The 27,554-nt window shown below is 41.6% G+C and overlaps 2 protein-coding genes across 6 annotated transcripts in view; one reads left to right on the top strand and one right to left on the bottom strand.

Moving 5' to 3' along the window:
* Positions 1 to 24,014, top strand: part of LOC105831844 (methyltransferase-like protein 9) — a 42,414-nt gene extending 18,400 nt beyond the window's left edge. Inside the window, exons 3-5 of one of the 2 annotated variants that reach the window (XM_036288102.1) lie at positions 17,643 to 17,855; positions 20,090 to 20,542; positions 23,845 to 24,014. In XM_036288102.1, coding sequence (XP_036143995.1) covers positions 17,643 to 17,855; positions 20,090 to 20,540 — 664 coding nt within the window. In that variant the 3' untranslated portion in view covers positions 20,541 to 20,542; positions 23,845 to 24,014. Of the gene's footprint in view, positions 1 to 17,642; positions 17,856 to 20,089; positions 21,779 to 23,844 lie in introns of those variants that run through there. The other variant, XM_036288101.1, reaches the window with a different exon arrangement.
* On the bottom strand, positions 20,634 to 26,887 carry LOC105831845. Of its 4 annotated transcripts, XM_028190636.2 has the most exons (8): positions 26,678 to 26,887; positions 25,579 to 25,821; positions 25,117 to 25,501; positions 24,879 to 25,041; positions 24,654 to 24,764; positions 24,061 to 24,183; positions 23,788 to 23,917; positions 20,634 to 23,686 (listed from the first exon to the last, which is right to left on the bottom strand). In XM_028190636.2, the coding sequence occupies exons 2-8, from the start codon at positions 25,818 to 25,820 to the stop codon at positions 23,638 to 23,640; spliced, it is 1,203 nt and encodes a 400-aa protein (XP_028046437.1). In that variant the 5' UTR covers position 25,821; positions 26,678 to 26,887; the 3' UTR covers positions 20,634 to 23,637. The 4 variants fall into 4 exon arrangements, with proteins under 4 accessions (XP_028046437.1, XP_012527732.1, XP_012527733.1 ...); XM_012672278.3 differs by having other exon boundaries at positions 24,654 to 25,041; positions 26,678 to 26,886; XM_012672279.3 differs by lacking the exon at positions 26,678 to 26,887 and adding an exon at positions 26,078 to 26,668 and having other exon boundaries at positions 24,654 to 25,041.
* Between the last annotated feature and the right edge of the window lie 667 nt (positions 26,888 to 27,554).

Genomic DNA, 27,554 nt, shown 5'->3' with positions numbered 1-27,554 from the left:
TTTAAGAATTAAATAAAATACGTTATTTGAGATTTGAGTAAATCGCATCTCTTATAATCCTACGGAGACGCTTTCACTCTCTAATAACACGTGCATTAAACAAGCGAGATAGTATCGCATGCCTGTTAATCCATTCGGAAGAAGCCGTTTCATTTGAATACGTTTTATAGAAGAATACACATTTACATGAATAAAAGATTTATACTTAGGGAAATAAATCCACAGAGCATCGACTCGAGATGTAACGAGGAATCTGCAGAAGGAAGAAATGATTGTCGTTCGTGAAATTAATACAACCGAAGACATTGTGCTTTTGTTCGCTCTGCATTTCTCAGTATGCCCGCCGAATTTTATTTGCGGTGTTACATCGAGGGAAAAAATAGTTGCGGTAACTATTATATCCCTATAATTTATAGTCGCTTTTGAATTCAACCATATATTTATAGTTATTTAACAATTTAAATATAGTTACAGTTTGTTTAAGCTCTATTAAAGTTCTCATAATCATAATATTGATCCATGCAACTTATAATATTAATTGCTATAACCAAAATGGCGATTTTAATATAATAATTAAGTTGTACTGTAAAACAATCACTATGAGCATTGCTCATATAAAAATTATTATTATCAATATTAATACAATAACGATTACTATAAAAATTATATTTCTGATTATTTTAATTACTATGCAATTATAGCTGCAAGTGTTACACTTTTTTCTCACAGTGTATCTTCGAAGAAATTCGGTATTAATTCTACCGATCCGCAAACTTCGAGAATACACGAGGGACGAGGGATTTACCGCGGAATGAAGTGCACGCGTGTAATTCTCGCATTTTGAATAATGCCGTGATGCCTTTCGTCACTCCGCGCCTTCGCTCGCGTCTAATAACGCGTGCATTAACGCGCGCGGGATAACCAGTCGTGAATAATCATCGCGCAATTATATCGAACGCGTAATTACGCGGCGCGCAAAGCGGCCGTGCGTACTTACGCGAGTGGACCGAAAGAAGGCTCCCCCGGACTCAGAACGGGGAAATCGTCGACGGAGTCACCTGGGTGACGTTCACGTGACGTTGCAGCGCCGTCCCGCTGAGAATATTAATTACGTCCTCTCCCCGGCCCTTTCTCCCCTCCTCCTCCTGCGTCCCTCGATCCCCCGCGCTTCCTCCCTTTCGTTCCCCCCCCCCTCCGGTAGCTGCCGGGTTCGAGGTCCTCGCTCGCTCGTCTCACAAATTAATCATAATTAGCGGCGAGATGTCCTCCATCAAAGCGCTGGTCGTTTCGTCCTCGGAGGAGAGGAGGAGAGATATGCCGCGAGAGGAGGACGGGAAATCACGGGAGGTGAAGGGGAGGGGGAGACGGTTGGGGCGAGAGGGGCTAGCGAAGAGAAGGAAGAAAATTAGCCACTCGAAGCGTGCATCCGCCCTGCGCTGGCGAGGACGAACGGGGTGGAGGAAAGGGGGGGGGGGGTAAACCTCCTCTCTTCTTCCTCGCGGAACCGCGCGGAGCGGGTTACCTTTTCGAATCCACCGTCCAACACTTTGATTTTATTTTCGCGCAAATTGCGCGCAATTTTCGCCGGCGGATTGGCGATCGCGCAGGTGCGCGCACCGCGCACGACTAGAAATTCCGCTGGGCTTTCGCGTTCTCCCCTCCGCGGGCTGCCGCCCGCTTCGACCGATGTCAATTAACATTGATTGGCGCGCGGAATAGGTTATTATTGTTAATTGCCGGTCCCGGAAATCTTTCCCGACCGGCGCGACGAGTAGAAGGGGAGGAGAGGTCTCTCCCTCCCTCTCCCCCGTTTCGCCGATCTTGTATCTCGATGCAAATTCGGTGGTTGATACACCGCGCGGGGCTTGCCCCTCCCGCGGGAGACCGCGCGTAATTACCGCCTCGGCCGCCGCCGCCGCCGCTCTCTTCGTTCTAATATTATCATCTCGCTGCTCGAGAGGGAAACGCGCGCGCAGACAAAATGCATCCCGGATTTGAGCTTTCCGATCGTCTAATAAGAGAGACGGGCCTGTGCCCGACGTGTAATTTCGCGCCCCGTTGTCCCTCGCACGATTGTGGCCTGGTTCTCGATTCTCGCCAGATTTATTCCTCAAGTCCGCGCGCCCCGAACGAAGCTGCAATTTTATCGTGAAAAATTTAATTAGCCGCGAGAAAGAGGAGCGGCGCGATGAGAGCATCGTGATTGCTGCCGGAAGAAAAAAAAAGGGATGCATCCTGAAACAAGAAGTACGGTATATACATATATAATATATATATTTTTTGTTTAATCCTAGTTTAATCTTGTTATGAGAAACACGAATCAAGAGGGTAGAAAAATGTTTCTCTTTACAGTCGTTGCGATTACTAATTATTACTTCTGTGTAATATTACTTTCATGCTGCGAGTTATTTGCGATTGTAAAAAGAATCAAAGTAGAGCTACCGGGGCTCATAATTGAACCCCGGTTGGACAATAAAACACTCCGATATCAACGTGGCATAAAGAAAATCATAAAATCGCGAATTAGCGGAACGGACAGATTGATAGCGCGAGCGCCAGTCAAAGGGTTAATCATTCGGTAGCCGACTCATGAAAAGAAAATGAAAAGGAGAAAATGACGTGCTGAGATTCTAGCGCGGCTGGGCGGGGGGGGGAGGGGAAAGGAGGGCGCGAGGAGGATTATCAGGTACCGCGCGGCCACAGACGGAACTCAGTAGCTAGTTTTTGTCTTAGGGGCCTCAACTTGTATGGGACCGATGAGAGTCCCTGATGGTGGGGCAATCGAGCGAGCCGGTGAGAGAAGGGGGCATTTAGTTCCGCGCACCACCTGTTACCTTCCTGTCTCCTCTTCGACCTCCCCTCTTGTCCGAACCTGACTTCTAAAGGGTGACCGGACCCCCGACTTCTTTTCCCCACGTACGGATGATCCGCTTCGCTCAGCGATGGCTTCGAGAGTCATTCGACAAAGAGACTCGCTAAACCAACTCGTGATTTCTCTACCGCGTCATACAAAATGAATCACATTTTTCCTAATAGCCATTAAAAGTTTTTTTTTTTCTACAAAAAGACAAACTAGTTTGAAAACTTAAACTTTACAAAACAAAACAAATTTGTTGTCAAGCTCTTTATTCTATGTTAATTTTTCTTCGAACGCGTCATGTAAAACAAAGCTTTAAACTTTAATTAATATATTTTGAAGATTTTACGTACCCATTAAAAAATATAACAATCTCTGAACTTGTTTGGTTCTTTTATATTTACTACTATTTATTTCTTATGATATTTTAACTTTTTTAATAACACTAACAATAGTAAAGATGAAGAAGAAAATGTTATTCAAAGTAAAGGAATATTATCGTTCCACTTTTTTTACAAATCCGTTTCACAATCCAGATTTTTGGAAAATATTTGGGTTTTGTGAAAAACTCTTATGTAATATATTTTTTTATGAATAATCTTATTAATATTATAATGACTTAAAATTCTATATGAGTACTTGTATATAGAAGTTTTGCTTTAAAAAAATGTGGATTCATTGAATGACGAGAATGCATACCAATTTTCAATACTTTAACTACATCGTAACAAAGATATAGCAATTTCCGAAGAATTTAATTAAATGCATCGTTACGTATGACAATGAAATACAACATACTCATGCGTTATTACTTGATATATTGCGCAAGATAAAATATTATAGAATATAAACTCTCAAATCGAGTCGGTCACGGAAACTCTGACAGTTAATTTCTCGTATCATAAGTGGAATCTAAAGACATACACCTATCTCGCGCATTCGATTATTCCAACGTTAAACATAAGTTTTATGCAAATCAGCCGATGGTCGTTACATCAAACGGCGACCGCGCGGAAAGTAAACATGGGAATTTATATGATAATGAAGTGGGTGCAGAACAATTAAAGGCTCCATCATCGGGAATTATACGCGCGCGATTGCGACAGGTTTTACTCGTCACGGTTACTTTGAAAACCATTAACTCGGTGCACGGTACGTACCGACTGGGGAAATTTCAATATCCAAAGTGAATTGCAGGAAAAAATAATGCAGCATATGCAAAAGCAATTTTTATTAATATGCGAGTGAATTATGCGCGTTAAATGTTCTGCTATTTTTAAAAACGTTGCGGGAGAATTAAAAAAGGCGTTTAGCCTTCTATACAAACTATTATTTTTTTTCTTCATGAATAAACGATTCTTCGTCCGATAATCTCTGCGTGAGAAATGATTTATTATTTACCACAAAGTACGTTAGAATCCTCGGCTTTCCTTTCTCAAAGGCTTTTTTTAAGCTGTCAGATAAATAAGAATAAACATACTTTTTATTACCAGTTTAAAAATAAAAGAAAATAATGCATTTCCCAGATAATTATCACTTATTCTCGTGCACCTGCTTCGAACTAAGAGATTTGCCCGGGGTGTTTAGTACACCGTTATCATGTCACAGCCTGTATCCGTCACGTATGTGTACGTGTCTCTCTCGCTGTACACCGAATACGAGACAAAGCGAACGGACACACGTATGACGCATTCGAGCGCCACGAGGTAAATTCGATTTTAATGAGCGAAAAAAGGCCACGTGGGATAATAACGCGCGGGGGATCGGGCCAAATTTCCTCCTCCTCCTTTTTTTTTTTTTTTTTTCCTAATTCGTTCGACGGTCGAACCGGGTAATTTTCCGGAAACGCGCTCGTAACGCACGTGTTACCGGGAAGAAATTACCGGGAGGTGGGCGACAGAGTAAGAGCGAAACATTCCGCTTCGTCACTCATTGGATAGCGCCGCGCAATATGCACTTTTCCGGATGCATCGACCTCATCGTCGGCTGTAAAAATCCTACTGCCGCGTTAAAGGAAAAGTGACGACGTTTAAACGCAGCTCGACGGAACGGAAGTGCAGTTCCGCGAGACCGAAACTACTATCGTCGATATAAGTCGTTCATGAAAGAAAGCAAACCGAATATTCGCGTTTAAAAAAATATTTCTTGATACACTTTTCAAGAGATTTGCAAGTTACGATAGAATCCAAAATTAATAAGATTATTTTTGTCGCTACTGTTGCTTAAAGATGATGACAGCATTACGTCTCAATGAACATCGTACGTGGCAAGAGTAGTGTTTTCCCGTAATTTTCCTAAATTACTCAAGTTTTTTGTGACGTCACCTAAAGTAGTCGGCAACTATCTGGGCGCTTGAGATTGCCGCTTTCGCGATCGACCACCCCCGAGCCACCCCGACTCCGCTCGCCGGCCTCCTCCGCTTTTTCTTTCCTTCCGGCCAGCATCCTGCGATTGGTCCGCGACGGCACGGCGGTGTCGGTCCAATTGGTCAGTAATTATCATTAGCGCGTTTGCGCGAGGGGTGGCTTTTCCTCCGATTGGCAACCCTCTCCCGTGTAATTAACAACGGGGCGCAGGCGCGAGTTCTCGCGCGCCGAGCGGAAAAGCCGTATCGGCGCCGCCTCGTCCATCCACCCTCTCGGGAAACCGACTCGACTCGACCCGACCCGACCCAGGATCTCGCTCTGTCTCTCCGTCTCCGTTATGACCAGTAATTACGAGGACGAGAGGCGGCGCCCCGAGAGATTATTCCCGGACCGCGCGACCAAGTGCCGCGTCGCGCCGGCGCGCGTTTGCGCTCTCTTAATTACTCATTAACTCTTTCCGGGAGGGTGACGCGCGCTAGAAAAGAGGCGGTTTCGCGTTCTTCCCCCCAATGCCGCGAAAGGGGTGTAGCCTGTTTGCGTTTCTCTATCTCTCTCTCTTTCTCTCTGACATAATTAAAGACTTGCTTGATTATTTAATCGGAAAGAAATGTAGGTTGTTTCGACCACTCGCCGCAAAGTTTGACAATCTCTATATCGAAGTCTCTCTTTAATGTTTATGTACATGTATCTTTTATTTATTAATATGTATATTTAAATTTATAATTATTTTTCTTAAAGAAAAAAGAAAAATAATGTTCCTTCCAGTTCCTTCATTTCATTCAAACTATCAATAATATAGCTTATCTAAATCTTACGTACTATTGTATGATTAAGTAATAAAACGAAATTATTTTATAATAACAGAAAATGAATATTGTACTATATATCCCGTTCACTATCGAAACTGGCACGCGCACTAGTCGCGTGATATCGATCCGCCTCAATATTGTCTTCGTAGAACCGTAGAAGCATGTAAACGCGTACGAATGCGCGGGTTGCTACACCAAACAAGCAATTAACATGCATTATTAAAGCGATTTTATTGTTTGCACGTAATGGAACAAAATGGAATGTGATTGAATACAATTAAAAAATTTTCTGAGCTCAAAACAAAATGTCCCTTGAGTCTCTAAGAAAAAATTTGGCATTTTCCCAATGAGAATTTTTTTTTCTATATTTTCAATATTTATAATTCATACTTTGCGCGACACAATTCCAGGAAAAGAAGCATTCTGTCATTTCGACAAATGGCAGAAAAGATTTGGCAGGATTCTTCGCAGTATCAAATAGTATGGCGTGTCCAATAGCTTGCTGCACACGATGTAAATACACCGCGGATTTACAGTTATATGATAGGATATACGGTTGTGCGCCAGATAACAGAAGTAGAGAGTTTTTCGTGCAACAATAACAAGCCTTGTTACTTGCGTATTAATCCATTCTTTCCGGGAAACGCCAAGTAAACGCGATGAAAAAGCAGCAACTCGCTCCAAGAAAGAGTCCCTTTAAAATTCACCCTTTAGCTCTGCAATACACGCGATGCGCGTAATGATACAGCATTGTTGTCTCGCTCTATTTTTTTCTTTTCTACACGGTTTTACCAACTATCAATCATATTGCCTTACATAAATTCGCATTACTATAATGATTCACGTATTCATTGCGTGCAAACTACACGACGTGCTGCAAAAGGGGTGAGACTATTAAAGTAAAAAAGGTATGCTATCATACACTGAGAAAAAAAGTGTGTGATATTTGAGACTATAATTGCATAGTAGAATAATTATAGTCAGGAATATCATTTTGTTGTAATTATTACTATAATAACTATATGCTTATAGTGGATGCTGATATTGCAACACAATTAAAAGAAAAAAAATTACTCTCAAATTGAAACGTATGTATTCAAATTAACGCGATCATTGTTTTATTTATAAGCAACAATATATAATCTTCTTAGAAGAATTTGAAAATCTCGAATTTCAAAATATTATTATCTTATTTCAATATTATAAGTATTATTTTAAGAATATAATATAATTAATTTGATAATTTTATTCTAAGAAAATTATAATCTTCGATTTGAACATGTAGTATTTTTCTATCCAACATTTTTTCCTTTCCATTCAAGAAAATTATTAAATAACAAGAATATCATTTTCTTGGTTAAACTAATATAAAATCTTAAAATAAATCATCGTTTAAGTAAATATTTTTTATTTAACGCAATATAATTTCATTTCAAGATTTTGGTTTTGAAACTAAAGATATTGCCAAAATAACAATATTCTTTTTTTTTATAGTGATTGTTATATGGTCTTATTTACTGTGTAAAAAATCTTTATTTCATCATAAATTATGAAAACTTTAATATAGTATAACAACTATAATTTATATTGAATAATTACAAAAATATGGTTGGGTCCAAAAATGACTATAAATTATAGTGATATTATGGTTACTGCAACGATTTCTTTGGTGTAATCGATAATCGATATTAATTGGCTGTATTGATCTTATTATTTTGACAATTAAATACAATATAATATTAAATATATTAAAGATATAATGATTTTAATAAACTTAATTAATTTTAAAATAAGAAACAAAGAAATATTAATTCGTTATGTTAAATTAAAAACAAATACGTTACCAAGTTTGACTTCACTATAGAATTGACTATTTCCAAGAAGCTATCTCAAAGTTTTTGCTTTGTACTAAAAATTTACAACAGCGCAGTCAAGCGCAATGAGGACCATCGATGGCACTTTCGTAACTCTCGAACTCCAAATCGACATATTTTTTTTCCTGCCACAGGCTATCTTCCGTACGGTCGAATTATAAGTTTCCAGAAATGAATTTTTCCCTCGTTCTACGTGACTAATGAAGATAAGCGTGTCCGGGGACAAGTGTATACATACAAGCTCACGAGTCGGCCGACTCGGCTCCGGTGCATAATGCACACGCCGCCCGCTGCATCCGAGCGCCTACGTTCGCGTGTACGTACGGTACGTGCCGAAACGAGCACCCCGCGCAGCTCCCGTGGATGGAAGGAAGGAGATACGTCCCCGTCTACTACGTGCGCCGCTAAATATATCCGACTAAATAATAAATCCCCTGATTCACGTACCCACGCCAAGCGTTGTCCCAACTGTCGTGGGATAAGAATGCTTTTCGCCCAAGTTTAAGTCTAAGTCGCTTTAGTTGTCGAGCAGCTGTGTCTTCGGAGCGGCCGACTCGAAGTGAGATAAGAATATACGTTGCAATCACAAATACGATATTATTTCAGATTTATGTAAATCTACACATCCGCGGTTTTTAACGCACGCGCGTCTTTAAGCAATCGTTCTTTCACTTATGCGATACTTTGGTGCTTCAACTCGACTTTATTTTAATTAAAACGTGATAAAATACTTAATTACCAAAATACTTGTATTTCTTAAATGTACAATTGATATATAAAATTTCGTGTCCTTGACGCAACGGCGACTTTTTAGATATTTCAAAGTGAGGTAGAAAACTCGCAATTTCGTCGAATAGAGATCAACGACATCTTCTTTTTCCTTTCTCCCCCTCCCGCACTCTCTCTCTCTCTCTCTCTCTCTCTCTCTCTCTCTCTCTCTCTCTCTCTCTCTCTCTCTCTCTCTCTCTCTCGACTTCTTTTACGACGCATGAGCAGTACACACGAAGCTCGTATGCCAAATCACGATGTTTAAAGCGTCTAAAATTCAGAAATGTCCCCGTCAAGAGAGGGATTTGCCGGCGCGAGGAGAGAAACGAGTTATAAAAGTGTATATTTCCCTGGCGAATAGCTCGCGCTTCGTCCCGTTCGACTTCCCGTCCGCTTGGAAAATCCAACGGCGTCGCGTGGCCTCGGCCGAAATTAACGATCGTCCTCGCTGTCGCGTTACAAGAATAAAAAAGATTGGATATTTTTCAGCCATGTTACGCGATGCTCTTAAAACGCGCGGACGATTGCTGGGACGATTGACAAAGAGGATACCGAGGAATTGTACGCAAATTGTTACAAAATCGTAAAGATTCTCCATTCTCGAAAGAATTTTTTAATTAATCTCGAACGAAAACGTGCTACGTTATATCGAAAGTAAAGGCCAACGCGAAACCTTTAGATTTTATTTAAAAATTCCGTTAAGATAGCATTACATTAATAAACGTTTCATATTTTACAATCTTGCAACAGATTACCTTTATCGCAATTTTCTTTATTAAACGAAATACGACGAGGTAAAGATACAGTAGATGAAGAAATAGGCGAAGGATAAGAAAGATGAAAGAATCTCAGAGCGTTTTGATAAAATTGACGAAATTAACGAGACGAAGCGGTGCGAGGAAGAAAGGGCTTTCGCCGCTTGTGGACGTCTCGTCAGGTCAGAAGGGGGCAGACGAAAGGGGCTGCATCTGCTCTCGAGATTCGATATGTGACGTGTGATCTGCGCCGAGCTACAACACAGATATACAAACACACACACACACACATACGCTCACAGGTCCATCTCGCCCGTATACGTATACGTAGGACTCTTCCAATACGGATTCAGAGTCGTCCACTTACTATACGTCTACTGTGCAGCGAAGGGGTGGCTGAGGGGCGCACCGGTAGGTCTAAGGGGTGAAACGAACGGCCAAGTATATAAGGGACAGGGGTGGGGAATGAGGGAAGAGCAAGAAATGAGAGGGAAAGAGGAACGAGGCAATCGTAGAGAGAGCACAAGAGAGAGACGAGGAAAGGAAGAGAGCACGAGAAAGACTCGCATAACGATCCCGTTTAAGAATCACTCTCCTCCCTCCCTCGCGTCTCTCCCTCTTGCCCTTCCTCCGTCTCCCCCGCTCGTGACCGGGGCGAGATAGCGGGTGGCCGTTCCCGGCACCTACTCTCTCTTTCTCTCTCTCTCTCTCTCTCTCTCTCTCTCTCTCTCTCTCTCTCTCTCTCTCTCTCTCTCTCTCTCTCTCTCTCTCTCTCTCTCTCTCTCTTCGTCCACCGACCTCCCTTCCTTCCTGCCCCCACATCGCCTACTACCCTCGAAGGACAGCATTTGCAAAACTCCGGCGTGTATAATAATTATTATTGTCCACGGCGCTCCCTCACCCCTACCTTCGTCACCCCTCGATGCCTCTCACTCGACTGCCCCCCTTTCGACGGCCGCGGTGGCGTGGTCTCCCCTCCAGCCGCCGTGGACAGGGTGGTCCATGGTCCACGCCTACCCAGCATCCCCAGCTTCGAGTGACGTTAGTTCGCCTCCCTCTCCGCGCGCCCTCTCTCTCTCTCTCTCTCTCTCTCTCTCTCTCACCCCGCTGCACTCACCCCCTCGGATCTTACGGACTCGTACCCGCGTTCTATGTGCTCCATCAACGAAGAAAGACCGGCGCGGAGGCAAAGAGAGAGCGCGAACGAGAGAGAAAACAGCTAACGAGACGCTGTGCCGGTATGGGGAATGCTAAATACACGTCGGGGTTCCCTCTCGCCTCCCTTCGCTCGCTCGCCCTTCTTCGTTCCCTCCCTTTCGCCATCTCTCTCTCTCTCTCTCTCTCTCTCTCTCTCTCTCTCTCTCTCTCTCTCTCTCTCTCTCTCCTCTCTCTCTCTCTCTCTCTCTCTCTCTCTCTCTCTCTCTCTCTCTCTCTCTCTCTCCCCCGCACCGCGACATCCCCACCCCCGCGATACCGGACCCCGCGCGCGCGAGGGGTCCCCGCGAGATAAATTCGCCCTCTTTGCCGTTCCCCTCTCCCTCGCCCTCGAATGGAGTCGACCGACGAAGGTGGCCGACGTTCGCCGAAGACTCCACTTACATTGTCACTACGAGAGCGCACACGTCGCGCGAAGCATGTCGTTCTTGTTACGCGCTCCAGCCATCCTCGTCCGTGTGTGTATGTACGCGCGCGCGGGGCGGGAGGGGGGCGGAGGGGGCTAACGTCGATTGTATAATCGCGGCGAGAAAGAGAGAAAAAGGCACGCGAGGAAGATGAGCCGCAATGATATCAGGGCGAAGGATCCTCAGGCTCCTTTCTCGTGCGCTTTCTTTCGTGCGCTTCCCTTTTATGTCCTTTCACCTAGTTGTATTTTTACTCGCGACATCGCCGCGGCAACTGCCCTCCTCGTACGTGTTGCCTTCTTACGTTCGCGCCGGCACATTTACGCTAATTGTTGAACTTTCCGAAATACACGATGGCCTAATACGATTTGTATGTAATTTTCAGATTTTGGAATTCCGAATTAGGAAGATAAATTCATTGGTGTTGCTTTGCGTTCTGGGGAACGCGGAAGAAAAACTTTTGCAATTTCTGTTCTACTTTTTAGCGTAAAAGCTATGACTTGTTTCGCGCAAGTGCGTTTAGACTTCAAAGGAAATCTTTTAAGGGGAATTCCCGACTTCCCCTCTTCTCTCTTGCATTCGGCGATGGCCAATGATCTATGAAATTTTCCGAGTTTCGGTCCTTTTGCTTTCTTCGATTCGAAATACATTTTTCAAGTTGGCGGACATTGATTGAATGCACCTAAGGAAAGTAATATCGCAAGAATTTACCGGCTCCAAGTTTCATTCCACATAAGATATAGTGGAGAGGAGCTATCCTTTTCTCTTCCCTCCGTAACACGATCCCACCGAATTTGTTAATTAGTTAATAACTTGATCGGTAGTTGATAAAAATATTACGATAAATTATCGCTGACATATTACGACAAAAATGCAATTGTTACGTAGGAACAATTATCTAATAAGTAAGGATTTTAAAAAATTACAGCATTAAATTGTATTAAAAAATACGTGTCAAATCTCACTGATCGAAAAATCAATGATATTTCTTTACACAGATTCGTACATTGAGCTTTGGTTACAAAATTCATCAGCGGCGTGGAACATAACATTGAACACAAGTTTGTATCTTGTATTAAGCAGCGATAACGTGAGTGCATTAACGATCTCGAAAAGCAATCTCACTCGATGATATAGAGGGAATTTGAACATATCGAAGGAACCGACGAGAGAATTGACATCGAAAAAAAGGAGAGAGAGAGAGAGAGAGAGAGAGAGAGAGAGAGAGAGAGAGAGAGAGAGAGGAAGGTCAGGACTCGGCTCGTTGCTCGTTCAGAACGACGACAAACGAAGGTAAAGATGACTGGCCAGATTCCTTAAGTGTTGCCCCAATCAGAGGAAGAGAGAGAGAGAAAAGATCCCATGTCACTCGGTTCATTAATCCATTCAGGACGAACTCTGAAAAGTTCCATCCCGCGCCGTATTACAGAATTACATTTCGTTCGCGCGCTTAATAACGTGAATACGTAATGATCGTTCGAATCGCTTGTATTCTCGAGCGTGACGAGATTCAATCGAGTTATCATTACGATATATATAAACTATATTGCATATTGCAATTTAGATATCGACTGAAAAAAATTAACTGGAAAAAAATGTAAGTATAACGTATGCCTTTTTAGATATATATTTTAGATATGTTCAATTTTTTTGAATTCTCGTTAATTTTTCTGTTTCTCGCTTTACTAAAAATATATGACAAATATATACTTTTTATATTTATAATCAAAGCTTCTTGAATAAGTTTAGTAAAATGTGTTGATAAATTAAAACACTTTTAAAAAGAAATAGACAACTTTATTTTAAACAAACAATATTATTGTAATTTATTTTTACGAGTGTTTTAATTTGACAAAAGCCTTACTGGACCAATGCGTAGATCTAGTAAATTACAATTAATTTACAAAAGCAAAACAAATGCAAGCAAATTAGGTAACCTAGATCTCATTTTGGATTCTTTTTAAAATTCATCTTACCTAATGCGCACTATTAACAGAACAGTATTAATAATTGATTCTATGGCATTCTCTTCAATTGCTTATACTTAACATACCCTCGCGGACAACATCTCTCGCTCGCTCGCAATATCCGACGAGAATTCGCGCGCGGGAGAAAATCGCATCGTCGCGAGCGGCGAAGAGGAGCCCGGTTTTCAACGGTGCCGATCTCGCCGGATCGCTCTCGCTCGACCGAAGATTTGCAAACAATGGCGTCGTAGCGCGCGGCCCCTTCTTTCGATGGCGGCTCGATACGCATCGCATTTACATATTATTGCTATTATTAGGTAAACGATCCTCCGTCGAGCGCCTCTTTAACACTATACCCGCTCGCTCGCTCGCTCGCTCGCTCGCTCGCCCTCCGGGCTATTTTACGATCGTAGGGCCCCGCGCGAGCGGGAGGCTCCTCCCTCGCTCCGCACTCCGATAAAAGCTCCGAGCTTCAAGCTCTCTCTCACCGACAGCGCGCTCGGCACGGCGACAAAAATTGAAGCACAACCCGGGCCACGAGAGTGGGTGGCTGGAATTGTAAATAATCGTCCTGTGGGGAGATCGTTATCGGGCGTACACGGCGCTATCCTGTCCTCGCCGCCGGCGAGCGAGAGGACGACTATCGATGTCCACGGCGTCTCCTCCTAAATCGATTTCACCATCCAGTCGGATGGCGTCTCTACACGTGAATAGACCGCGCGTTGGGAGTATTAATGAACGAGATGCTTGTCGAGTTTAATTTTGAGCTTCTCGTCTCGGGGGCGCGATATACCGCACACGAGTCTCGCGAATGTACAATGGAAAGATTCGTCTTTAAACGCACATTAAAATGACTGGTCAGTGTTACTTGAAGTAACTTTTCGACTGTTCACGAAATCATTTGTATTCTTCCACCACTTTAAAATTTATAAATTAAATTATTAAAAATTATTGAAAATTGATCAATGACATTTCTTGTTTTCCTATTTTCCATCGCATAATTATAAATAATTAACAAATTATATTAAGTACTGTTCAGAAATTGTTATATCAAATCTGATTGAGAATTCTACATTTAATAGCTGAGAAAAATATAATATATCCTTTTCTTTACAATCTGAAAAAGATCTCTCTGATAAACTTAATCCTAGAAGACAAATGCAGGGTGCATTATCACTTCAAATGAAATTCAATTTTCGTACATTTTTGCACATTTTTTTTGCTTTAAGTGGATTTCCCAATACTTTTCTCTGACAAAAAACCCCATGTAAATGTCACATCATTATACATCATCGTTTTCTTCATAAAAAGACGAAGAAAATGAACTAGTTAATTATTAATTTACTGCTTACAGAAAGGATTGAGACAAGTTTGGAGTGACGTTTCGCCTCACTTTTGTCTTTGAGGGTAGGCAAATTCAATTTTGTCTTCTAGGGTTGTTATTACCTACAAGATTTCTAACATTGACAGCTAATGTAATCACGATACCGATCACCCCGTATCTCCCATGTATAATTGCTCCACGTTTCTCGAGGCTCCATTCGAAGGCCGGCGGTAACGGCGTGGCCGCGTAGCTAGACCGCATGACGCCGGGCCCGCATTAAAGCCACGCTTTTACGGCTCGGGAGTCCCTCCCTCTCGCCCTCCCTTCCCCGTCCCTTCCGACAAGTCCAAACGAAGCGAAAAGGGCCCCAGTGGTCCCCGATAAAACGGAACGCGCGGAGACAGAATCCAAGAGGAAGAGAGAAGGAGGGAAGTGTTTGTGAATCGCGGAAAGCGAGAGGAGGAGAAAGGGTTGTATTGCGAGCGCATACAATGGGAGGGGGGGGGGGGGGAGTGGAACCCCAGGAAAGAGCAAAAGCGGCGAATTAATTGTCGCTCGCGCCGCCGACGAAGCCGCTGCGATCTACGGGCCTGATTTGTGGGCCGCGCGTATATATCACCGCGGCCACACGCACTCGGTCCCTCTTCTTCTTCCCTATACTTTCCTCTCTTTTCCTCTTTTTCGCTCGGAGGCTGTGCGAGGACGATGTGATTGTGTACCGAGACGGTGGTGGTACTGGGTGGCTGACAATGGAAACGAGCCCAGAAAAGGAGAGAGGGTACGTGCCCAAGGGAGAAAGATAGAAAACAAAGAGGGGAAGAGAGAGGGAGAGAGAAAGAGAAGGAGACGAGGAAACAGGAGGGCGGTGAGATAGGGGAAAGAGGGACGAGGAGAGAAAACAGGAATAAGAACAGGAGCGAGAGGACCGTGCGCGACGCATACGAAGGTGAGACGGGAGAAAGGGAGATAAAGAAGAGAGAGAGAGAGAGAGAGCGAGAGAGAGAGAGAGAGAGAGGGGTGACTTAAGGATCCGCGGAAAGAAGGAACAAGGTAGAGGAGCCGGACGATACTACGAACAATGCGCCAACCGGGTCCGCGGGTCTCCCCCGTCTTCCCACCCTCCTCCCTCTTCCTTCCCTCTCCGTCTCTCTGATTCTCCCGTGACGCTCTCGTGCCTCTTCCATCTCCTTCTTATTCTTGTTTATTATTCAATGGGGCCAGGAGGTGCTCGTTAATTGATGGCACCGGCCATAGCCGAGCGGCGCGGAAGAAGGCAAGAGGAAAGCCAAGGAGGAAAAGAAAGGGAGGGTAGGCAGAATCGAAATCGGACGCGAGGTGGAAGCGGGGGAGGGAGGAGGGGGCCGGTCTCTCCGCATGGACCACCATCGCCTTATTTATAACGCCAGGGGGGTAACCGAATTCACGATCAAAATCCCGCGTTCCGCGGCATTGATGGATCGCCGTGCGCCGCGCAACGCCGGCGACGACTCTGGTATTTTCAAATGAACCCGCCCCTTTTTCCCTCATGATGCCTCCGCACACGGAGGAGAAGTCGAGGGATAGGGGTGGAAGCGAGCCCTGTCCTCCTGCTTCGCTCACCAGATCTCTCTCTCTCTCTCTCTCTCTCCCCCTCCCCCCCTCATCTTGCTCCCTCTTCATCCCGGATGACATCGACGAATTCCACGGGGCAACCTGCTGCCGCGGAGATGCCTCAGGGATTCGATTTTTATATGCAGGTGTTCGTTCGTTCGTTGGATCGATCGATTGATAGCGATAGATAGGGAAGAACCGCAAGATCGGAACGTGCTTCCCCTCTCTCTTGCGTTTATATCCGAAAAGCAAAAGTAAAAATTAGTGAAACCTATGCAAATTTGAATACAATTAATCTGTGATTAGTTAATCTGGCTCGATATATACGCATACAAAGAAGAAAAGAAAACGGGTAATGCAAACCAACTAAGAAATTGAAAAATATTTTTTTTCTCGAATGAATAAAGAATGAATAAATTAACGTATGTATGTTTCAACTTTACTAAGACTTACTTTGTTAGCATTAAACAATAACGTTTAGAACGAAGAGAGAGAGAGAGAGAGAGAGAGAGAGAGAGAGAGAGAAAGATAGTCAAAAGGTAGAATTATAAAATTAAATTATAAACTAAATTAAAAGTAACAACCCTTGTTATGATATTAAAAGTACTGGGAAATTAATATATTATAAAAATAAGTGTAAAAAATATAAAAGAGGCTATTATTCGATTGAAATTTGAAACGTAACGAATTAAAATGGATTCACGGTGTCTGATCGATTTTTATCTCTATAAGATACCTATACGTCAAAGTAGACTTACTCTGACGTGAACTTATCCTATTATGCTGTTGACTTCCATGTAATTGTACGTCTTCATTAGACGGAGTCGCTTTCGACATCTATATTATTGCTTACGACGCGACGCGAAATAAAACGAAGATCCGGTAATTTTCAATTTCATCTTTTCTATCTTTCGAGTATATTGCTTTCCGATAAAATTGCACGTCGGAATGTAAACGGGGACACGGGGCGATTATGCGCCTCATAACGAGCCTAATTAAGCCCGTGCTCAGGCTCGTAAAGTTTCATGACGAAATGAAGATGCATTATCGAGCAGTAATATGCAGTAAAAACGCCTAATGATAACGCTGGTAGCACAGCCTTCGTCAAGCGAGCTTACGTCGCATCAGCGTGTACACGATTTGTGCTTTAATATCTCTCATAAGTTTGAACCTATAAATATCGCGGACACAGATTAGCAATTATTGCAAAAAGTCTCTTTTCAGGATCCAGCACTGTTATTTTCATAAAACGCGATTAGCTAGAATTTTATTTTTAAAGGTTTTAATTTAGAGAGAGTCATAAGACATTAATATCTCAAAAGCAGCAATCATGACATCGTATTTTGCATCTGATTATATATTAAATGTATACATTTTTTTCTCTAAACAATCTCATCTCTAAACAAAACTCGTGTGAGAGTTATTTGATTTGAATACAAAAATAATTTTAACTTAACATATTCTCTTTTAACAGTAAACAAAATAATTTGAAATTTGTAATCTATTTATTATTTTACACACGAAATTATATAATTCTATTATTCTTGTTATCTAGCTTTGTTATTTACCTGAAGTATGTATATAAATGCCTCCGAAAGGCACTTAAATATAAATCATTACACGAGGCAAGAGACAAATTTTAACGGCTCACTCTAAATTATCTTTGAAATGGATGTTTTACAATAATGAAAAGTTCTTGTATTATCGCAGACTGCTGGGCCGTGGTTCCATGCACGTGTTCTCCAGCGAGCAATTTCGAAAGCTAATGGACGCGAGCGGCTTCACGGGTCCCTGGCATTCCTTGGTGGACCTCGGGGCAGGTGATGGTGCAACCACCGCCCACGTGGCTCATCTCTTCGAGAAGGTGTACGCCACGGATATCTCACCCCCCATGAGGTGGGCTCTGGCGAAGAGAAAATTCACGTATGTAAATTTCGTCAAGTAGCAGCGTCTTTAATCCTCCACGATTATATTTTTAAGATAATATATGTGAAAAAAATAAAATGTATTAATTGAAATTAGTTTAATTAGAAACGGTCTTGTTAATTCAATAAGTCATCCCTTTTGTTTTCACATAAAACGAGTGTTTGTTTTATTAATACTGTACCATTGAAATAACAAGATTATTTCTAATTAAATCTAATGCAACATTATTTTTAGTCTACGTAACAAATTCTCATAAAAAATAAAATTTACGCGAATACAATGGTTTGATAGTTAATTTTTAAAATTGAATACAAGACTGGTTTCACACATTCTCGCTGATTTCTGCGTATATTTTCTTTTTACTATTTTTAGCAAGACCGGAATTCATATGTACAAATTGCGCGGCGTGTAACTTAATTTGCCTGAGATTAGCATATTCGTAATCAAGGGACGGAAATATTTCCGAAATCAAGCGTTATTGCAGTCATTGTATGCGCTTATGCAAAGGCGATTCGATCTGAATATTCTGAGAGGAATCTTTACTGGCTGGGCGGAAATTTTTCAAAGAACTCCCTTGCGAGCGCGCGGAGTCGCATATACGAGAACGCGAAACAGATTACATTCTTTGAATCGAATACGCGAGCGGCCAAAGGTGGGCGGTGGAATCTTCGCTCCTTGAACGTGCATTTACATTTTCTCGTACCGACTCGACACACGGCACGGTAGATTCGCGCGAGGTGTATTTTATCCTCATCACGGCTTAAAGCGCTGTATTCGCGACACCCCTCGACATTTTGCAATCCCGAAGAGAACACTTAAAAAAAAATCCCTGCCTTAATTTTTATATTTAAATTATCGAGCAAAGTAATCTTTAATCGATTTGGAGCCCCGAAAAATTTTGCAGTTTCTGATGGAAATCTAAAAATCTTCCGAGATCCATTTTAAAGGAAGGAATTGCCTTTCCTCATCCACGACGAGGGTAAATACGCCGGGGAAAAAAGGAACGTATCGAATTTATGCAAATCAATGTAACGCGAAATCAGATCAATAAGAGATCGGCGAGAGAGTACGGCGGGTTCTCGCGGTTACTCGATATGGATCCTCGATAATATAAGCGCGCGCAATTATGCGCGCCGTTCCCGGGCAAATTGAGGGCCCATCACGAGCGGTGTTATTACGGTTATCTCAAAAACGTGGGCTTCATTATAAAGTGAGATAAGATAATTGATCGGCGGACCGGCCGGTCCCGGTCGCGCGTTCGCGCCGCGGCGGACGACGTATAAAGCGGCACTTGTCGACGCTCGTGTCGATACGTAATATTCTCAACACGATGCGCCACTAACAAGTTTATTGCGCCGAATTGATTGGAGTAGAAGTTTACGGTGGTTTTACACCCGGAGCGGATCGGAGCGGACGCCGCTGTTTCGGTACGTCCGGCCGGAGTTGCTCTCAGCGCCGGGTCGCCACTCGAATTTTAAATGAGCGTCCGTGGGGCGCGACGGACCTCGTAACTCGTTTTATAGAACTCCAACTATCTCCGGGTATCCTCCGTCCGTTCCACGTAAAATTAGCCGACGTCTAAAGTTCCGTTCTTCGGCCTTGCGTCTCCAAAAAAGCTATTTTGCCTCGGAGAAATTTGAGTTCGCCACGTGTACGCCGAAAACTTACCGAACGCACGATGGGTACGTTTTCTAAATTTTGCGAATCATTACCAAGAAACGTCCTTTTGAAGAGACTTTTATCAATTTTTTAATATAACATGAATTAACAATTGAAAGATAATTCTTAGAAATAATTAAACATACGACATATATGTGTAATTTGTCAAATTAAAATCAAGTTAGTTAATTAACGATTTAATTATTTTAATTAATTATTTTTGGATCATCTTTAATCTATGATCGCTTATGATCAAATATTCTTTATATCTTTTTATATTTGGTAAAAAAAATGTTTATAATTAGCAATATTAGCAGACAGCTGTCTGATAGAAAAATCTTACTTATTTAATAATAGTATTTTTTACTGAAACAAGTAATATTTAATCTCTTATAAACTAACATTATTTTATTAAGAACAAGAGCATAATGTATTGTTTCATTAATATTACTATTATTAAATAAAAAAATTATTTTTCATCAGACTATAAATATTATATTTGAATAATCTAAATACATAAGACACATCTTTTCCTGAACGTGCTCCTTTTAATTCTTCGCTTTTTTTTGCAGAGTGTTGGACGTGGAAAGATGGCATCAAGAGGCTGGTCCTTACAACGTCATCCTCTGCCTGAACCTTCTCGATCGTTGCGACCGTCCAAACACTCTACTAAGGCTATTGAGGGCCTCACTAGCTCCTGGCGGCAGACTGGTCATCGCCTTGGTATTGCCGTTCAGCCCCTATGTTGAAGTCGGCGAGAGGGGTAACCACAAACCGTCGGAATATCTACCGGTACGAGGGAACGGGCTCGAGATTCAAATAGCCAGTCTGATCGACCGGGTCTTCGCCCCGGTGGGTCTGCGATGCCTCGTCTGGAGCAAACTACCGTACCTGTGTGAGGGCGATCTAGGACAGTCATATTACTTCCTGGATGACGTGATCTTCGTGTTGGAGGCGCAGCCAGTTAGTACACGATCCTGCGAGTTCGTGGTAAACGACGATGTTTCGCGAAGGAACGTTTAATGGTGCGAAACCAAATGGATTATTTATAGTGAATATACAGGGACATGATAAAGTTTAGATAGGAAAAGGCGAAGAAAACGATAGTCAGGCGTGTCTTTCACACTTGTAAAAACTTTAATAATTGCTGTCATGAGTTAGAATTATGCGAGAATACAGAAGAGCAATACTGGCAAGCGACGACGAGCTTAATGTGCAGACACAGCGGTTAGCATTTGGTGTACGAATATCGATTAGCGATCCGAATTTAAAAAGGGAACGACGGATCGACACGGTGCGCATTTTACAATCATTTATCTTCTTACTGTCGAATTCGGTGCGAAAACATGTACACGGTATCTATGGTATAGATATGGCGCGAGAGTAACGAGATCCGGAAACGAAATCTGTATTTCTCCCTTTTTTGCCCCTTTCCTGATGTGTTGTATGCTCGACTTTGTTCGAGATCTCTAGAATCAAATCTTTTAGCTAATTATCTAAACTAGTAGAAATTAACGGACGGTATATACAAAGGAGAATATTAAACTAACGCACGTTTTGGCAACAGTTGCAGCAATTGCAGTAATAAAATCGCAAAACGAATAACGAAAAACGAATTTTTAGAACGAATTTTACTAATTTAATCTAGAAATAGAATAAAATATATAACAACACTATTATGTGTGATAACAAAGTACAGCGAATATAAAGCAAAGAATAAACTGCAACGCTGCAACTTTTGCTGTAAAGAAATACACGCACAAACTCCTCATATAACAATTGCGCTATCGTGTTTAAATCATTGATAAGATAAGACTTATCTCGGACGCAGTCTCTAACAGTCTTTCTCACATATTTTGAAATTCTATTTTGATACATTTCAATCAACCTCTTTTTCTCATCAGACTCTGTTTCCGCGCTCCCTTTTCTCTATTTGGCATAAGTTGCAACGACTTAGTCATGGATATGCTTAATTGCGTTGATCACACGGACCGACCGATCGAAATACAAACGACGTTACGTTTGCATTTTTTTAATAATACATAATATTATAAGAAATAAGTCCACCTAGTTATTGGAAATACACTTTGGTGTGCAACAAGTTATCGTCGAATTATGAACCATATTGCAGCAGCCTTCTTGTCAATATATATATATTATATATGTATGTCAACAAAAACGCAGTCTATAGAAGCCGGATCTGCATTCGTTAAACAGCTACAATAGCTGTGAAAAAACAAATAAAGAATCATTGTCGAGAATTTTCCAGACTTGTTATTATATCTTGTCATTATATCTCCGTGCTTCCCATCGAACACAGTAGGATATAAAATAAAAAAGAAAACAATACAATATAGAACAAAAAAAACGATAGATGATAGAGAGCAATAATTTGTCAAAAATAAAAAAGAAAATAATTTGCAGTCTTTAAATCATGGATCCGACTCCTAAATGGTAATCGATCGGCACATTCGCTGCATACGTGTAGTAAATAATAACAGATACATGTATAGAAAGACATCTTCAACATACGCGCATTCATATAAAATTTTGCTATTTGATAGCCAAAACTTCGCATTCTTACAAATACACAACACACGCACACAGCCCACAAAATAGAGCCCTCACGCATTCAAGTGCCGCGCGCTATTTTGCATTCGCGGTATACACGGCATTAATTGCTTACATCCAAAGATAAACGCCTTATAACTTTACATTATCAAGAAAGAAAGAAATATTTTATCGTACCGCTTATATACGCGTATAACAACCGAATAAGAAACGGTTTTACTCCCGCAACGGATACGATATGCCGTTTATCTGAGGAAACGTTCAATCACATTCCACAAACGCGATTCCTCTAATTTGCAGTTTCTCTCGCAAGAGTAAAAACGTTTCTGCGTAATAATACTTAGTGCACGGTGAAGTCTTTGAGCGTCAGTGTAAATCACATCCCCTTTTGAAAGTCCACTAATGACATAACAATTTCGTTCTTTTTCCTTTACGTATATATATTAAGAAATAATTTGTTTTTTAAAAAATACCTATATGAATTGACCAATATATTTTTTTTTTTACGTGCACACCGCATATATTGCCTATGGAGCTTATTATCAATCTTTTAACATTAGTAAAGCATGATTGTGCATGCAGTGAACAGTACTAGAAACAACAATGATATATGTTCATCTCAGCCTTAAAAATAAATAATAACGAGTATATATAAATCTTTTTAAAAGAAATACCCACATACGTTTATATAACGTATACAATGTATATATATGTATATATGTATACATATATATATATACATATATAAAATGTACACATAAATTGAACACACTAATCATTTCACTAATCGAATAATTCGATCAATTTAAAGTTCTAAAGAATATATTTAACAAACAAGTTAAAAATATGTAAAACAAAATAACACGAATTTAATAATCGAGAAAATTGTCAACTCTTCTTTTAATATATCTATACCGCGAATGTTAAAGTAGCAATCGATTAGTAGCAAAAGCTTTTGTACTAGATCCAATTTGCTTTAAACTTCAATTTAAGTTTTATACATATAACAGAGGCTATAGATATAAAAAAAGTTCTATAATATATTATTAATCAGGTAGTAATTGGAACACAAATGGCAAATTATTAAATCAATACAGTAAATATAAATGCTATTTGCATCAATAATTACATAACTATATCATGTAATTTACGTGATCGTAATTCAGTCGCAGTTTTCAGTAATCGCGAGATTAATCGATAAATCATTTACCAAATAAGCCCCATAGGCAGATCGAGAGCAATAACAATACAAAATTAGGTTATAGCGATGAAATAAAGCTAATAAGAATCCCTAAGATGACGCGGTGTGAGTTTAGTCCTACATATAAATCTTTTTTGTTTCACGCTACCCACGTTTATCACAGTCCACGCATGACTCATTTTGTCTCTTAGTATTTGAAGTCCTAAACGCCAACAACTTTTTTTGAGCAATCCATCGGGTTGTTTAGATACGAAACACCCAGATAATCAATAAACATCTTGTGACTAGAACATCATAGAGCGCAAAAAGACGAAACTTGGTCTGTCGCGAGTAAAGCGAAGACGATGGTTAGTCTAGCTTACGCTGCTCGCATAATTCTTCCATTCCGCCAGCTTTTCTGTAAAAAAAAGTAAAGTATATATATAGTATAACGTAGAAATATTGATATGAATAATAGAGTTAAAGATAATAGTTACAGCAATAAATAAAATTACTCACAACGATGACAAGTAAGGGGTACTGTGATCTAATCGGTGTTTATCTTCGTTTTTCCAGCTCGAGACTGGTATATGTGGGGGCGGCAAGAAACTTCTCAACGATTGTATAAGCTGTATTGTATCGACCAATGCTATAATTGAGAATAAATAACGTGAAAATCTTTGTAAATTTGTAAATTTTGAGAAAAAAAATTGATATAAAATTTTACAGTATACAATAAATTCATGTGAAAAAGAAAAGGAAAAATAAAAAACAGTAAAATTGAGTCATTACTTTTCTGTAGAGCCTCGGATTGTTTGCCGTACGGCTTGCACATTGCCGGTCGTACGCAAGCTTTCATCCTTGCCATGTTCTTCATCACTTCTGCAAAAGCGCGCACAATCTTTTCTTGACCACCTGAAATATCAACAAAAAAAGTAATAGAATAAATTCATGCATCAACGTAACTTTAATGTTTAAAAAAATATGGTCAAAAGTGTGCATTATTATATCCTCCTAAGTGACCAAATCTAAAATTTGATTTGTTTAACAGACAAGAAAGAAAAATACATATCTTAAAATTAATATACCATAAATAATATAAACTTAAAAATAATATAAACTTATTTCAAGTTTTTTAAAAGTAGCAACAGATATTCATTTTAGTATATTTTGTTAGACTTATTAGACCATTGTCCAATAAAAATCCTTTTTGTCATTTTTCTTTTTTTTTTTCAAATTCAACTTTTTTTACTAATTCACTTATTCCGATTGAAGGCCCATATGTTTAAAACACAATTCACACATTCGCAATACGAAATTCGAAAATTGACTTGTGTTTTTGGCAGATGCAACATATGCTGCTATTTTTCAATCCTGTGTTTCACCTTCTGAATTTGAAGATGACGATCGGGATCCTTTTTCACCTTCTAAAGGCCATGCACCATTGTGCAGCGCTAGCAGGTCCTTATTGGAGTTTCCTAATCCTTGTAAGTTTCCTAAACCAAGAGAAGCGAGATTGTCGAAGTTATCCAGATTGGTGCGTAAAAAGTCCGTCAACTTGTGATCGGAGATTGGTATATTAGGTATTAGAGATTCATAATGCTGCTTGCCGGATGGCACTTTCTTCTCTTGCGATACAGGCCGATGTGGAATATTTAATGACGGACGGCTTGGAGGACGTTGAAGATTCATTTGATTGCCAGCACCCCTCATCTCCGGTAAATCCGCAGATCCTCCTCCCATGTGTGTATTTGGATTAGTGCTGCTTAGGCTCTGCAGAGATAAGCAGGTATATAATAAAATGTTAAATTAAGAAAATTCTTGCGTAAGCAACAAATGTTTACTTACTGCCTGGAAATCTGTGCTATGCGGAAAACCAGAACGCAGAAGAGACGCGGTCGCTTCATTCTCCTGGATGTAAGTCGGTGCCATGTGGCCCATCTTCTGAGTGAGCTCCAGCTGATTTTTGTAATAGCGGCAGGCAGGATTGGGACAGTTTTGCACGACTTCTATGATAAACTCCTTCTCCATCCCAAAGCATTCTCTTCCGATAGTGTAGGACTCCATAACCGCTCTCACCGTACCCTCCAAGCCTAAGTGTAAGCCGTGCGGTCCATTCATATGTTTCAACATTACAGCATTAGCAAAGTGTTCGTAGGGTAGTATTATCTTGCCATTCTCTCTAAGGACTAATCTTCCCTGTGAATCCAACGCCACTCTGGATGCCATCATTCTGCAAACAAATCAAATGTATCGAATATTTTTTGCAACCACAAGTAAAGTGTTTGACCATAGAATGTTTCTCCTTACTGTAAATAAGCGGCGCTCGGCATCATGGAGGCATCTTTGAATTCCGAGAAGCATTGCAGTAGCTCGATACTGGGATTCCATCCTTTATTTTGCAAATACGCTTGTAGCAACATGTACATCTTCTCCGTGACGTAACCGGCGTTGCTCGGTGTCGCAGAGTAGCCTGATCCTCCACCCGGCGGACCCATTTCAGTTTGCATACCTTTGGCAACAATGTTCTTCATAGTTTCCGCCAGGTCCATTCTGCACAAATATATGTTATACACAAATCTTGTAACACAAGAAAAATATAAATAAAATATTTTTGTACACTATATCCTATAGTTATACTGCTTTATCAGATACATTAAGGCCATTCTACAATAGTATAAACATATTCATAAAGTGTGTCGATTGTGATCAATGCAACTTAGCCTTAATCTTAATTTTCTTATCTTTTTCTAATAAATATTTTTAAAAAAGAGAAGCGGATATATAACTGCGCCTTATGATACTTAACTTTTCACTTATGAGTAGGTGTACACTGTTGTAGAATGAGCTTTGAGTGTAAAAGAATTATTTACGAATTGTTTATACGAAATGTATGTACGGCAAAACAAAAAGACGCAAAAGTAGACGTCAAGAGTGCCAGCGATCGATACGCGCCGCGATAATTTCGTTCATCCGTTATCGCGGACGGCTCCGCGCCTCCAGGTATCGTCCGCCTGGCCATCGAAAATGTCAACGAGCACGAGCAAGAACGCGCGCGGTGCACGCCTCATCGTGCGGGGTCACCGATTACGCGACGGTGCCCGGCGACGACGAGAGCGGAGGACGCGCTCGGATGAGCCGCGTCCGTCGGCCGCGCCGCCGATAGGACCGCTCGCTCGTCGTCGGGCGTCCCGCCGAGCGACGCCGAGTGCGGTCGCTCGAAACTCTCGGCTCACGGCCATTGTTATCGCCGAAGAGAGCGGGCCGGCGGAACCGATAAAAAAAGTGGCCGGCCGCGTGCGATCGAGCGAACGAGCAGGCGAGCCACCGCCCCCCTTTCCCGACACGCGCAGGGGGGACCGCCTGAACGCGGAACGTACATTACTCTCTCACGCGGACGTGCACTCACCCCGTGCCGCGACCGCCGCTGCCTCCACTCCACTCAAGGCGTAGCCGGGTAGCCCCAGGAGCCCGTCCGTCGACGTCAGTCGCCGCTACACGGCATCGCCTAATTAATTAAGCCCCCGGATCACATTTGCAAATAACATAAATCGCGATAATTATTTCCGCGAGGGTCGCTTGCACGGTCCGCCGCCAGGGGCGCACCGCGCTCTACGCGTTTTTCGGCCGTGTGTTGTGTACATGGGTGTACGCGCACACGTGCTACGTGTGTGCGTGCGTGCACGCGCGCCAGCGCGGGCCCGGCGTGCCTGTGCCTGTGTGTGGTGTGTGTGTGTGTATGTGTGCGCGTAGCCTACATAGTATGTATATGTGTACACACCGGGCGGCCCGGGTGCGCTTACGCGACGCCACTTTGCGCATTTATCAATATTACTTTTTGCAATTGATATATTACGCCACCCCGCGGCACGCCGCGCGGCGAATTAGACCGACGCTACCCCGCCGCGACGCCGACGCGGCTACGCCAGGCTACGCAAGTCGCGCGCGCGATCGTTGAACCGCGTGAGTAAAACGACTGTTTCCCCGCGCGTTCTTTCGGCGCAAGGCCGTGAGAACCTTATCGCGCGTTAACCCCTTTCTGTGGCATCTGCTCTTCCTTCCGTTATTCTTATCGAAGAAACTATCCCATAATAAATAGATTCATTCATTCATTCATTCATTCATTTAGTCATCCGATTTGCTTTTTCCTGACAGAAAAAAATGTTTCCTCTAATTTACCAATGATTGCAGATTTTTTGTTTATATTGTTTCTTTTTATCGTTTTATGTTAGAGCGACTTCGGTTAACTCCAATTAATTTATCACAAAATTTTGAAATACATATAA

This window comes from Monomorium pharaonis, chromosome 6 (assembly GCF_013373865.1).
Source record: "Monomorium pharaonis isolate MP-MQ-018 chromosome 6, ASM1337386v2, whole genome shotgun sequence".
In the NCBI taxonomy this organism is placed as follows: domain Eukaryota; kingdom Metazoa; phylum Arthropoda; class Insecta; order Hymenoptera; family Formicidae; genus Monomorium; species Monomorium pharaonis.
The sequence above is the reverse complement of the archived record's forward strand: the minus strand, read 5'-3'. Positions and strand labels throughout refer to the sequence as shown.